The 15,408-nt window shown below is 25.8% G+C and overlaps 1 protein-coding gene across 1 annotated transcript; it reads right to left on the minus strand.

Annotated features, from left to right (window-relative positions):
• LOC114169026 (probable carboxylesterase 15) lies at window positions 1–1,163 on the minus strand. Its single transcript, XM_028054037.1, has one exon. The coding sequence runs from the start codon at window positions 1,122–1,124 to the stop codon at window positions 126–128; it is 999 nt and encodes a 332-aa protein (XP_027909838.1). The 5' UTR covers window positions 1,125–1,163; the 3' UTR covers window positions 1–125.
• Between the last annotated feature and the right edge of the window lie 14,245 nt (window positions 1,164–15,408).

The raw sequence follows: 15,408 nt of genomic DNA on the forward strand, positions 1-15,408 counted from the left end.
TTTCATAAAACATGATTAATTTCTCTCAAAAGTTCACACAAACAACATATTATTGCTCATTTCATAGAACCTTTTGTGCTTGCACACAATGTTCCTCACAAAGATAACAGCACATTGTTACTGATTTAATGCTCTTCAACGAACCGTTTGATTCTAGCAATAAGAGCATGCGTTTGAGCACCAGTATTTGGATCCATATCCACAGCAATTTTGTTGAGATAGAAACTATGAGTCACTCCTTCGTTAACAAACAACTCCACATCCTTGTTGGCCTTCCGCATGGCTTCGTAGTACTCCATCTCTGTGTCAAAGATCAAGTCCATCTCCGCCAGGCACAGCAGAAACGGCGGCAGTTTCAGCCCGCTCAGCGGCGGAGCGCCGTCACCCATGGGGCACGCAATGGGGTGGTCCTTGGTTGAACCCAATGGCAATGCCAAGCTCATGAACTTGTCCACCATCTCCAAAGTCAAAAATGGAGATTGCGGTTTCTCCAACTCTGACCTGCTCCGCGTCGACCTCATCACCCCCGGATGAATTGGGATCCCTCCGGCTACGCTTATCTGTTTCAGTTGAGTCTTCCCAGCTCGTGCAGCCACTTCATGCACAATATTCGCACCGGAGCTATCTCCGATCAGAAAAACACGACGAAAATCACCGTGTTTTTCAAGCCACGGCTCTTCCGTTTCTCTTCCGGCTACATCATGTACCCAGAGAAGAGCAGAAAAACCGTCGTCGATTGCTGCAGGAAGACGATTTTCTGGAGCATGACGAAGGAAACAAGACACAACGATGACTCGAGCTAACCGAGCGAGTTCTGAGTAAAACTGATAGTACATGAACCAATCCGGTTCACTTATGCAGAACCCGCCACCGTGAAAGTGAAGAAAGATGGGAAGTTTCTCCTCGTTGGAGACTTTCTCCGGCAAGTAAAGTCGTACACGGACATTGTTGTTCGTTACAGTATCACGAACAGCAACTCCATTGAGGAATTCGTCATGGGCAGGAACCGGTTCGACCATGAATTTGACCTCTGGTGGACCGGTCCATGTCCGGTCTACCGAACCGTCATCGTAGAGTCTAAGCCAACCGGACACTTCATCCACGAGCTTCTTCTGGTGGACCATGATTGTGGTTATGGTTTTGTGATGAGTGAGAGTGAGTTATTGTAATTGTGTAGAAGTGAGTGGGGTGGATATATGCTTATATAACGTATTGAAGTTGGCTTTGAATGTTCAAGGAAGAAGGAAAAAACAAAAAGGAAAAGTGATGCATGAAACATGTGTTCACTAACGTTAAACTTATCTAGGAAAGTTTCCAAGAATCTAGCGTGTGAAAAGGTTTGAAGATCATGACATGTTTTACTTGTTTTTTTTTTATTGTAATTTTTTTTTTTGTATATTTGTGTGAAAAAAAAAAAAAAACTTTTATTGGGTCTTCGAAGGAGGTTGTAGTAAAAAATAATGTGAGAAAAGTTGCTTTCATCAACTTGTGAAAGATGTTTTATGGAAAATGTGAAGAAATCAATAAAATAAATTGATGTAAAGATGGCACTTTATGTAAATTGTTTTAGAAAAAGGCATAACGAAACAAAAAGTTTGGGACATAATCAGACATTAAGGCCCTACATATATTTATCTGGTTTTTGTCAAGATGAACAGATTATTGGAAAAGAAAGCCCTTACATACCAACCAATAATTTAACATGGGTTATGCACTGATTTTAATAAACAAAAATATTGTTCAGGAAAAAATGTATTATCATTCTTTGCTTAAGAACTTATATTTTTTAAATCTGGAAAAAGACATATGAATAAAGATTCATAAAATTTAAATATATATATATATATATATATATATATATATATATATATATATATGTGTGTGTGTGTGTGTGTGTGTGTGTGTGTTTTTTGGTACTTAACTTTAAGTGAAAATTAAAATTAGTCCATTTTCAAAATTTTGAATCAATTTAGTCCCTTAAAGATGCCTAGATTTTGTCTTTTTAACCAAATTTTATTAAGTTTATTTGACGTTTCAAACGTGTTTCTCAGCTAACATTGAAGCGGAAATGTGTCAAACGGTATAAACAACTCAAATGTTATCATAATACACATTTGAAACCTCAATTAAACTTACCAAATTATATATATATATATATATATATATATATATATATATATATATATATATATATATATATTGTTGGAGGTGGCATCAATTGTCACATGACAGAGGCCAAAGTGACTCGGGTCACAATCAAATTATAGTGCTTTGGCTATTACACTCTTAAGTAAAAGAGTCACCTTGAATAAGCTTTTGATCTAGTGATAAGCGTTTGATCCTAACAATTGATATCAGAGCCTAATGGCCTAGTGGTAAGTGTTCGAATGTTACAATCTTAAGTAAATAGAATTGTGTCATGACTAATGGCTATAGTTTTTTGCCTAATGGTAAGTGTTCAATCCTAAGATATATGAAACATTAAATTCTATTAAAAGCATATATAACTATTAAATAGTTGGTGATGAATTCTCCACATTAACCAAGCTACCTAAAAGTATCCTTTCTTTTACGTCATAATTTAACAATAGCTTATGTGACAAGATTGTTTGTACCTTAATTTCGTCGAGATTGCATCGGTAGAATTAATTGTTATAACTGATACATTGTTTGTTTTGAAGTTGTGGTTTGTCATAGTTTTGTGCTTAAAAGGCATCTTGAATGGTTAATGGATGAAGGTGTGTTTAAATTATCATTAACATGGACTTTAGATAGATGTGAGACTATCGAAACTTTAGCACGATTTTGTCTTTAAAAATCTCGAGGGTCGAAAGAAAAATATGCATTTAAATTGTTTTTAATATCGACTTAGTTGACCATGTGAGACTATTGGACTTGTTGAAATACATGTAATATAATAGACTTTTATTTATAATGAAATAATAAAAAAAGGGAGAAAGACTTGTTATCTATCTATCAACATAATTAAAAAAAATCTTATAAAAGATAGATTTAGTAGTCCATTTGATATTAACTTCTATCACAATGGTCTCTCAATCTTTTTTTATCTCAACGCAGAACTCATTTTTGGTAAAAAAATGTAATGTGATCTCTTTTATTGAATTAATATTAATATCAGTTAGAAGATGACTGACTATATGATACCAAGGAGATTGAGTTTATCCAATACAATATCTATAAACGTTTAACTTTAATTAACGAAAGATACCGTTTTGAATCTTAAAAGAAAACGAGAAATATATTAAATGAAGAAAAAAAAACTACATTAAAGAATTTTGACAAAATTTGAAAAAAAAATGCTATTAAGCCCAAAAGAATAATAAAAGCATGCTTTATGAGTGAAAAAAAGTAAGAAAGAACAAAAAACAAAATCTAATACTATATACAATTGAGAACTAACGAAAGGCAAATTTTTCAATTGAATAATATATCTGACCTACTTCTCAATTCAATCTTTTATCTATAAAAGGTAAAAACACTGATGTGTCAATCTTTCAGCATTTTGAAGTATGACAAAAAAAAATGGAAAAGAAATTGAAAACTGAAACTTTTAATTAAAACTTCTTTCTCTCTCTTCCTCATTCTTCTCACCTTCCTCCTTCTCAATTCTTTCTCTCTCTTTCTCATTCTCTCTGCGACCGCCTTCTTTCTTCTTTCTCTCTCTTTCTCATTCTCTCTGGCACCGCCTTCTCACTTCTTTCTCTCTCTTTCTCTGTCTTTGTTTCTCCGCGTTCATCATGGTTTCTCTGCCTTTCTTAGCTTTTTCTTTAACATCTTCTTCTGTTCATCTTCTTCTTTTCATCGAGTTGTTTTTAAATCGCAAAAAAACGACTACGGAGATGGTTTATATTTTCTTCTTATATTTTGTGAGATCTAACTTTTTCATGCGTTTTTTTACAGGTTTTAACCCAAAAGTCGAATTTATTTTGAGTTTTATCAACCGAACAACTCATCTTCTTCTTATATTTTCTGATATCTAACTTTTTGATGCGTTTTTTTACAGGTTTAAAACCAGAAGTCGATTTTATTTAGAGTTTTCTCAACCAAACAACTCATTTCTTCTTATTTTTTGTCAGATCTATCTTTTTCATTCGTTTTTTCAGAGGTTTAAACCCAGAAGTCGTATTTATTTTGATTTTTCTCAAGCAAGCATCTCATTTTCTTCTTATATTTTGTCAGATCTAACTTTTTCATGCATTTTTTTACAGGTAAGAACCCAGAAGTCGATTTTATTTTGAGTTTCTCAAGCGAACAACTCATTTTCTTCTTATATTTTGTCAGATCTAACTTTTCATGCGCTTTTTTACAAGTAAGAACACAGAAGTCGATTTTATTTTGAGTTTTCTAAAGCGAACAACTCATTTTCTTCTTATTTTTTGTCAGATCTATCTTTTCATGCGTTTTTTTACAGGTTTAAACCCAGAAGTCGTTTTTATTTTGAGTTTTCTCAAGCGAACATCTATTTTTCTTCTTATATTTTGTCAGATCTAACTTTTTCATGCGTTTTTTTACAGGTTTAAACCCAGAAGTCGATTTTATTTTGAGTTTTCTCAACCGAACAACTCATTTTCTTCTTATATTTTGTCAGATCTAACTATTTGTTTCGTTTTTGTACAGGACTAATATGGTTCACTGCAACATATGGTTTTATTACGCAGATTTCGTTTTCATTTTGACCTTTCTCAAGCGAACAACTCATATTCTTCTTTTATTTTCTCAGATCTAACTATTTTTTTCCGATGATGGTATTTTCTAGGGTTGCTACATGTCTAATATGGTTCACTGCGACAGATTTAACATCAGGTTTATAAAAACTTTTTATCTAACTATTTTTGGCGTTTATGTACTTTGATCTAACTGTTTCTTATATTTTTCTTCTGTTTACAGGCTTCAAATCAAGATTTCAAACTGATTCAAGAGTCTTTCTCGCTGTACAACTTAACTGGTAAGTAATTTGTATCAAAATGTACCTTTTTATTTACCAATTTATCTGTATTTTTCCACCTTTTACAAGCAACCCGTTCATCTTCTTCATTTTTCTACCTTCAACTCTCTTGGTGTCATTTTTTTTTTCGTTCATGGTATTTTTTTAATAATGCATTCTATTAGCAGATCTCTTTATTGTTACCCGATTTACGTTTTTATTTGGACATTTTTCAAAGAGTTCATCATACACTATATTTTTTCAAAGTTCTACACCAAAAAGAGTTCTTCTGGATACATGCTTCAAATCAAGATTTCAAAGTCAAGCACGACTCTTTTTCGCTGTACAACTTAACTGGTAAGTAATTTGTATCAAAATACCTTTTTATTTACCAATTTATCTGTATTTTTCCACCTTTTACAAGCAAACTCTTCATCTTCTTCATTTTTCTACCTTAAACTCTGTTTGTGTCATTTTTTTCGTTAATGGTATTTTTTTAATAATGCATTGTATCACCAAATCTCTTTATTTTTACCCAATTTTTGTTTTTATTTAGACATTTTTCAAAGAGTTCTTCACATTTTTCCAATCACCGTTTACTCCATCAAAACCATTTCGTTTACAAAACATTTTGTATTCCAACCCCTTCAAATACTGCTTCAAATTTTTTTCCAAATCAACATGTCAATCAGTATTCAAACGCATTAAATTTCGCACTGCTCGAGATAATGATGAATAAACTGCTCCATCATCTACCACTGCTCCATCATCTGCCATACGTTATAATTATTAAACTTTATTCTATTCCAATATTAAATACCCCTTCCTGGAAAAAATCAACATTAGTAAATTACATTAAATAATTCTTCTTATACTTTTACGACGCTTCATAATTCTTTTTTTTTAACGTATTATTTTTTAATTCGTATTTATTAACCTGTACTTTTACCAGTTCAGACTGTCCAGTATGTACGGATACTTCCAACAGCTATGACTTCTCCTATTCTTTTTATATATATATTCCCTATGTTTACCAATTCAAAGTCAGACATCTGATTTTTCTATTGTTACCCATTTTCTTCTTTTACAATTTTACTTCATCACCAACCTATTCTCCTGCAATGGAATTCATGCCCACACCACAATCCATACTTTCTTCAGAAATGGTTGGCAGATTCATTTCTATGTTTTTGAAAGACCATGTATATTTTTTGATTCAAACTCATTTATTTTTGTTATTTATATTTATTTATTTCTTTATTCTTAACTTGCTAATATTTTAAGGACTTTGGACACGTTGACCGAGTGTTCATAATACGCTATTGGAAGAACCTTGCTGCTAAATGGATTGTTGTTGATTACCAAAGTAATATTCACCGTGTTACTTACAACATGGATATTCACACTCCAATGATTACCCAAGGCTAGAACCAACTAAGATCTTTCTATGGATGGAGATCATCAACTCTTTGCAGAGGATCACCCTGAATTATTTTTTAAAGTCGAAAGTGAAAGAACAAGCAGAGATATCAAAGTTCTTTATCTATTTTTTTGGTATTAAAGTTAAAAATTTTGTATGTAATTTTGTTTGAACTTCTTCTACATATATATATATATATATATATATATATATATATATATATATATATATATATATATATATATATATATATATAAGAGAAGATTTCAATTGGACTCTTATTTTGTATGCAGTTATTATATATTTCAATATAAAAGTTATATTTTATTCTCTTTTATTATATGTATTTTCCTTTTTTTGTATTATATTTTGTTCGACTTCATTTTAGTCAATATAAATTATTTTTAATTAGAAATTGAATTAATTAACATTAATTACCATTCCATATAAATTAGAAATTTAAACGTCAGTGAAATACAATAATTATTACTTATTAATTATTATTATTAAAATAATATAAGTTATAAAATAATTAAAATATTTTTCACCATTTTCATACTCAGAAGAATTTAAGATCAATTTTTATGGAAAAATAAATTTAAAATGACCGTTTAAAAAACTTTTTGTATTCCAACGCCTTCAAAAAGTGGTTCAAATGATCTCCAAATTAGCGTGTCAATCAGTATTCAAATGCATTAAATTTTGCATTGCAACTCGAGATAATGATGACAACGTGTCAATCAGTATTCAAATGCATTAAATTTTGCACTGCTCGAGATAATGATGACTAAACTGCTATATCATCTGCTACACGTTTTAATTATTAAATGTTTTCATAATCCAATATTAAATACTAAATCGCCAACCAAGGAGCGTTTCATTTTTTTAAATTTCTCTTCATTATGGTTTTCACTTCTCAAGATAAAATTAATTGCACTGTCCAGAGTTATCAACACCTTTCAAGACGATAATCATGATTGCTCTACGTAATATTATTATCACTAACACGCTTTGATTACCGGTACCTCTCTTCACACCACTCAAAGAACGCTGCTACGTCTACAATTTACAACTTATCTTCTTTCAAATATACTCATATGGGTTCATATGTGTAGATCAGATTTCCAGACATGTATTGAAATATACAACATTCATTTATTATAGTAAGAGAGTGTCATGTCCCAAAAAAACATAATTGGTGGTCTTCATAATTAATGTTTTGGAGCAGTAAGTATCATAAGATGACATTTTAGGAACCTTTACAAAATTTTTTAGAGAAAGTAACTATTGTTTTTAAAATAAATTAAACTAAAAATGGTAATACAATAAATTCATTAGGATTTGGTGTGGAATTTACAAAATATTACACGATATTTACTGAAATGTTTCGTAGTTTTGAGAGTGAATACTTTCAAATATAATTTTCATGTTATTTGATACAATAATATTTACTGTTTAAGAATTATAATAGTGAAGTAAATAGAAATCATAAGTTACAATTTATTTTTAAAATAAATGCAAATCGAGGTAAAATCTAAATTTTCTAAATTTTTCAACAAACAAAATTGAAATAAAGTTCATGCTTCAATAAATATTTATTAAAGTTTAATAAGTTAAATTCATGAATGAAATATATTTGTTTGCTTCCTCATTCCAGTCCCACGTCTTAAAAATTTCAGAGTACAAAAAATATTTATAATTTAAAATTAAAAGAATACATAATGATAACTACCAAATATTTTTATATAAATATTAATAGTTTCTCCTTTTTTATATAGACAAAATTAGTTTTTTTTTTTATTTTTGTTTTAAAAATAATATTACATATTACACTTTTTTGAATGTGATTAATTAATAATTTCTTATTAATAAAAAATGAAAATAAAATTATTTACTTTAAATACATTTATTTACCAAATTAAAAATTAAAACTTTTTTTTACTTGGCTTGCTAGATATGCTTTTAATACTTTTCAAAAAATACTTTTCATCTTCCAGAAATTAAAAGATGTTTAGGAGAATAAAAACAACTTTTCAGTTTCTTTCAACACTACTTTCAAGATAAAAATTTGTCTCTTCCAACACATTTTTATAATCAATTAGCATTAATTATGAAGAAACCAACAACTTTTTTAGTGTCTCAATACAATGTTATATTTGAATTTATTGTATTATAATTTTAAATGGAAAATATTTTAAAAAATCTACATACCTTCTTGAAAAACTTTTATACGGGGTCCAAAAATCTTCTCACATTCCCACAGAGTAAAAGTCATTTTGAATGACCAAAATCTCTAATAGTATATAATCTAATATATAATTATATACAATTGCAAAGCTAGCAATACTATTTTGAGTTCTAATGTGCATTATCCCAAAATATACATCATTGGTGGTCTTCATAATTAATATTTTGAAGTAAATATGATAAAATAACAACTTTAGAAACTTTTACAAAGTTTCTTGGAGAAGGTAGCTAATTTTTATAAAATAAATCTAATTAAAGAACGTAATATAATAAATTAATTAGGATTTTGTGTGGAATTTACGGATATTACATGAGTGAAATGTTTTGTAGAATCAATAGTGAATACTTTAAAATATAATATTAAATCTTATTTGATAAGATAATATTTACTATTTCAGAATTTTTATAGTGAAGTAAATGCAAATCATAAACTACATTTTATTTTTATAATAAATACAAATTATAAAGGCATAATCCAAGTTTTTAAATTTTTGAACAAACAAAATTAAAATAAAGTTCTGACTCCATGAATTTGTCTCATTAATGATAACATAGACTTTTAAAAAGTTCAAAGTAGAAGAAAGATTTATAACTAACAAATATTTTTTATATAAGTATTAATATTTTCTCCTCTTCTACAGAAAAATTATGTATTTTATTAATTTATTTTAAAAATAGTCATTACATATTACACTTTTCTTAAAATCTGATCAGTTAATAGTTTCTTAAAATTACTTACCTTAAATATATTTAATTACCAAATTAAAAATTAAGACTTTGTTTTTTTTACCTAGCTTACTGAAAAATATATTTATATTTTTCAAAATCTACTTTTCATCTTCCAAAAATATAAAGATATTAAGAATTAAAACAATTTTCCAGTTTTTTCCAACACTACTTCCAAGCTATATTTTTTCAACCTCTTAAAGAACTTTTCAGTTTCTTCCAACCTACTTCCAAGATATATTTTTACGACTTCTCAAAGATGAATGTCTTTGTCATTAAATAACATTAAATATTAGAAACCAACAACTTTTTGTGTTTCTCATTGCAATTTTATATATGAATTTATTGTATTAAAATTTTAAATGGAAAATATTTTAAAAATCTACCTACCTTTTTAAGAGAGCTTTATACAGTTTTCAAAAATCTTCTTAAATTTTAACGTAGCTTATTGAATAAACTTTATAAATCAACACTTACGTCTTTCAATATAAATGTCAAAAATATACGGAATAAATGGAAAACTTTTTGTCTTCCAAGAAATTTTCATTTTGAATTATGACTATTTATTATGAACAACAACATATCATGATTTGTGGGACTCAATGAATCATGGAGTATCAATCAAACACATAATTAGAGTTTAAGACATTCACCAAAAATATTATTTATCAATTTTAAGTATATAAAAAATATAAAAATTTTATATCATCATGTTTGTTTTTTGAGATGTTATATGCTTCTTTATTTATCGCTAATGATTAATACAAAATACAAAATCTTCTTCTATTACTGTGCTTGAAAATCGATTGATCTAATATTACTTATTATGGTTGTATTCTTAACTTTATATCAATTATGGTTTTAAAATATTGCATTGGAAACCAAAATCTTCTTCTATTAACATGTTTGAAAACTGATTGATCTAATAATACTGATTATGGTTGTATTCTTAACTTTATATCAATTTATGATTAAATTTAAATATTAATTTAAGAATAAATTTATATTTATGTAGGATTAATGTAATATTATCATTTTATATTTTTATATAATATTACATTACATTGAATTTGCATTGGAAACTATTTTTTTTCATTTAATGTCCTTCGAAACTGAACTTTTCTTATAGTTGATTTTTGTAAACATCAAGCAGTAGATAATATTAGGTAATATATTCCTTCCGTGTGTTTTTAGAATAAATTTCAAAATTAATTCATTGAAAATAATATCGTTTTTAAGTTGTGAAAAATTAATCATAATACATATAATAATATTAATAAATTTTGGATTCAAATTTGAAATCGTAACGGACAGTAAAAGAAATAGAATGTGATAAAAAAAATTAAATTTAACATTTAAAATGAAAAATATATACAAAAAATTAATTTTTGTAATAAATACTTTAATATTTCTGATAAAAATATATAAATTCAAATATTCAAAAAATTTGATGACCCATAATGATATAATAATATATTATAAAATATAATAATATGTAACAATGTAAATATAAAATATAATAATATTAATATAATTAAAATATAATGTAAAAATTAAAAATTAATTTTTTTTTAAACTTTTAAATATATGGAAATAATTAAATATTTCAATTTCAATATTATTACAAGATTAAAATTCATATATTGTGAAAATTGGAATTCGAAGTATATACAGTAACATTTTCTCTAAAAGCAATTACCAAACTGAAACTTTAGAATGAAAATGGTACTATTTGACTAATTAAACAAAAAATATACCAATAAAATTTAAATTTTAACATTAAAAAAAATTGTAAAATAGTGTAGGTTTTTCAATAGATTCTTATAATGTCTCTAAACAACTTTCAAATATTTTTAACTTATAAGAAAGGTTCGTATTTTATATATTATTAAAATCTGAAAAATGATAAATTAAAAAAATTTAATGGAAATACATTAATATTCACAATAAAAAACAATAAAAGTTAAAAATATGATATAGAAAATAAACAAGTAATATAATATTTAGGAACAAAAGATCTATGGTTCTTAATAATATAATAATATATTAACATATTAGTCCTAATATAATAATAATAGTAAAAATAATTAAAATATAGTGTAAAATAATAAATAAATAATTGTAAAATTTAAATATGAATTTTTAAATATTTTTCACATATTTTTTCACAATAATTTAAAAAATAAATTTTATAACATAGACATTGGTATATCATTACAAGTTAAAATTATACATTCTTAAAATTTTTAAAGATATAAAAATCACTAATAATGTCGATTTCAATATTTTTTTTCTAAATTAGGATATATATTGTCAAATTTCAAATTCAAAATATATAGTAATAAAGTTTGAATTTAAATTCTAAATTTTAAAAGCTATGAAATATGGGAGCAAAGTTAAAATTTGAAATTCAAAATCCAAAAAAATTGTAAATAAAGGACTCCAATAGAAGAGTCTATCGACGTCTAACCTTTGTATTTTTGCATAGTGTACTATTTATATTTGTCTACATAGTTTACATTTTGTAAGTTTTGATTGTTTACTATTTATATTTTGTTTGCAGTCTAACATTTGTATCTTTAAAGAATCTACTATTTATATTTAGGTGTAATTAGTCGGATAATACTCACTTTTGTTTGGATATGTCAGTTTCATACCCACTTTTACAAAGGTGTCAATTGGGTCCTAACTTTGGAAAATATGTCTCAATCAAGTCCCTTTGAGAAAAAAATATTAACGCCATTAATGGTATCGATATTTAAAATGACTTACAAGAGTGGAAGGAATCTAATTGAGACATTTTTTCAAAAGTTGGGATTCGATTGGCACATTTTTAAAAGTGAGTATCAAACTGACACATCTGAAGAGAGTGAGTACTATCTGACTAATTAAACATTACATTTATATGCACGATCTATCATTTGTAGCTTTATATAGCTCACTCTTCACATTTTTTGTATCGTCTAATGTTTGTATCTTTATTAAGTCTACTCAACAATTTCTATATTGTCCATCATTTTTATTATTAGAGAAACAACTATTATATTTTTCTACATTTTTTACTCAATATTTCGTTCAAAATTAAATTTGATTTCTTAATTTTAATTATCTAAATCTTAATATATTATTTAAAATAATTATATATAATACATTTTATTAAAAATATATATAAATAACTTAAATACATTTTTATTATAAAATCAATTAAAATATTATTATTGAATTTTATAAAATAATATTTATATTAAATTTAATTATATTTTTATAATTTCAAATTAATTTAATAAATACACTGTAATTTTTAATTTTAAAATTCGATATCCCCGTGCGTTGCACGGGTAAAAATACTAGTATATATATATAATAAGATCTTATCTTCTGTAAAAAGTAAAAAATAATAATAAAGAGTTTCAGATAAAAGTGGTTAAGAATTTTAAAAAATGTTGAGTCTCGTAGCATTTAAAAAAACCATTATAAACTAATAATAGAATATTTCAAAGCATTTGTGCACTACTTTGTTAATTAAGAAAAACAAAGAAATATAATAAGAAATTTCATAAAACAAAATGACATTCTACATGGAAGAATTTGTGATTATCAATTTAGATAGTGTTGTCTATATATTAACTACATACCTTCTTAGTTGCATATATATAAAAAATGAAAATAATTTTTTGACTATTAAATTTTGACAATTTTTTTTTATAATTTTAAGTATTATTTTTTAAATATTTTTTTATTTTTTTATTCTTAATTTTTAAAAATTATTTAAAAAAATAATCTTATATTATAAAATAAAAAATTATTAAAATTTAGTAGGCGAAATATAATTTCATATAAAATTATTTAAAAAAAAGGTACGGCATTGAACTAAGCTTTTCAAATTTGTGTCTTTCTGTTAACCTAGTTTTCTCATTCATTAAATCGCCGCAATGTTAACGTTACTTCTCTGAAACACGTGTAGATAATGGTTTCATTTCATACATTAAGAGTGACTATATTTGCAACGTCACGTGATGTCAGCTAAATCTTTAGATTTTTATAGTGATTTTATTAATGTAATTTTAAGGGAAAAAGGAAAATTTATGTTTTTGGTTACTGAAGTGTTTGAATGATTTTACTAATAGATTTTGAAATTACAGGAACTAAATAAATAGTAATCAAATTTTGTGTTCCGGCAAAAGATTATTTCCAAATTAAAATCATATTTTAGTTAATAAAACATAGTTTTTTCTTATTTTTAATATTTTCTAACTTGTGATTTAGAAAAGAATCAAGCAAAGTATGTTTGTAGTTCCTGAATTTTTATCTAAAATTGGTATTTATTCACGAATTTTCAATATATTTTGGTCCCTAAATTTTAAAAATAAATGAATATAATCCTTTAAATCCACTTACGTTAATTTTTTTTAGGTGTTGAATGGATTTTTCGGTAGATATTGAACCGGGAATGTGTCAAACGATGTAAACAACTTCAATACTGACATATGTTTGACACGTCATAAAAAATTAACATAATTGGGTTAAAATGACTATATTCATTTATTTTTAAAGTTTAGGGACCAAAATCTATCGAAAATTTTTTAAGAACGAATTCCAATTTAGATCAAAATTGAGGGACTAAAAACATATTTAATCCTTTGAAATACTACTAAAAGTAATATTTGTAACCGCACAATTATTTTTATTCTTTTTCTGGAAAATATATATTACTTTTTATAGAATGTAATTTGATTATTTTATTTTATTTTTTAACCCATAAGCACGAATATATAATTTTAACATTTTTTACTTTTATTTCTATATTTTACTCAGAACATGTAAATCATATACTTTTATAACATGTAATTTATTTTAACTATACTATACTATTTATATATTAAATTTTACGATTTCTGAATTATATTCCAATACCTATAAGTAGTTTCTTTAAATGATTTTTCGAATTATAGATTATCGTATTTTTAATCTATTTTAAATACTTTTCTATCTATTTAAAAATACTTTATTTTAAATTTGAATAGAAATAATGTATGGTACAATATAAAACAGAACGAAAATGAGGTATCTATAGATAATGAATTATAATAAGAGTTCAAAACTAATTAAAAATTAAAATTAGAAATATCTTCAAAATATATTTATGAATAAACACATAAATTTATATAAAAATTTATAAAGATATATTCTATAATTTACATCTATATGTAATTTTTTTAACTAATAATTTCATCAAACATTTAATAAGCTAGCTTAATCATTTTTCAAATTTCGCGTATGAGCTATTAATTTTCATGTACCAACAAATTTTCACCAATCCGTTAATCTTCTATTTGTTATGAGATTAGATCAATATTTCAATTAAAACAGTTGCTTCAAATTTTGTTAAAATGTCTAAAGAATCATCAAACAAAATTTCAATTTATAAAGAATTGACCAAACAAAAATCGAATCTCCAAAACTTAAAAATATAAAAATTTTGATTGAATAATGGAAAAAAACAATGAGAGGGTAGTTGGTACATCAAATAGAGAGATTTAAGGAAAAGGGTGCAACTTGTGAAATAACAACCACAACCATTCTCTCCACAAATCACCAGAAAATGAAGAAATTTTAGTTTTTGACGAACAACAAACACCACAAAAAGAAAACAATAATAGAAGTGCGAGGGTATTGCAAATTCTTCCCACACAATCTTCCAATGATATTATGTTTGGTAAAAGTAGTTAAAAGTTAATCGAAAAAGATACAAAAGTTAGTTAAAGTTGGAAAAATAAATATATGGTAGATAAAAGCTATTCAGTTAATTATTAAAGAGTTAAATATGTTTGTTGCCTTTTAATTTTAATTAAAAATTAAAATTTGTTGGTCTTTAAATTTTTTATTCAATTTAGTCATCCGACTTATAAATACGTGAATATAGTCCTTTGAACTAAATTTTGTTAAGTTTTTTTTTTTTATGTTTAAGATGAGTTTTATGATAACTTGTGAGCAGTTTACCACGTTTGACACATTTTCGCTGTCATGTTAACTAAGAAATTATCTCGAAACGTGTTTGAAACGTTAATTA

Source organism: Vigna unguiculata, chromosome 11 (assembly GCF_004118075.2).
Source record: "Vigna unguiculata cultivar IT97K-499-35 chromosome 11, ASM411807v1, whole genome shotgun sequence".
NCBI lineage: Eukaryota > Viridiplantae > Streptophyta > Magnoliopsida > Fabales > Fabaceae > Vigna > Vigna unguiculata.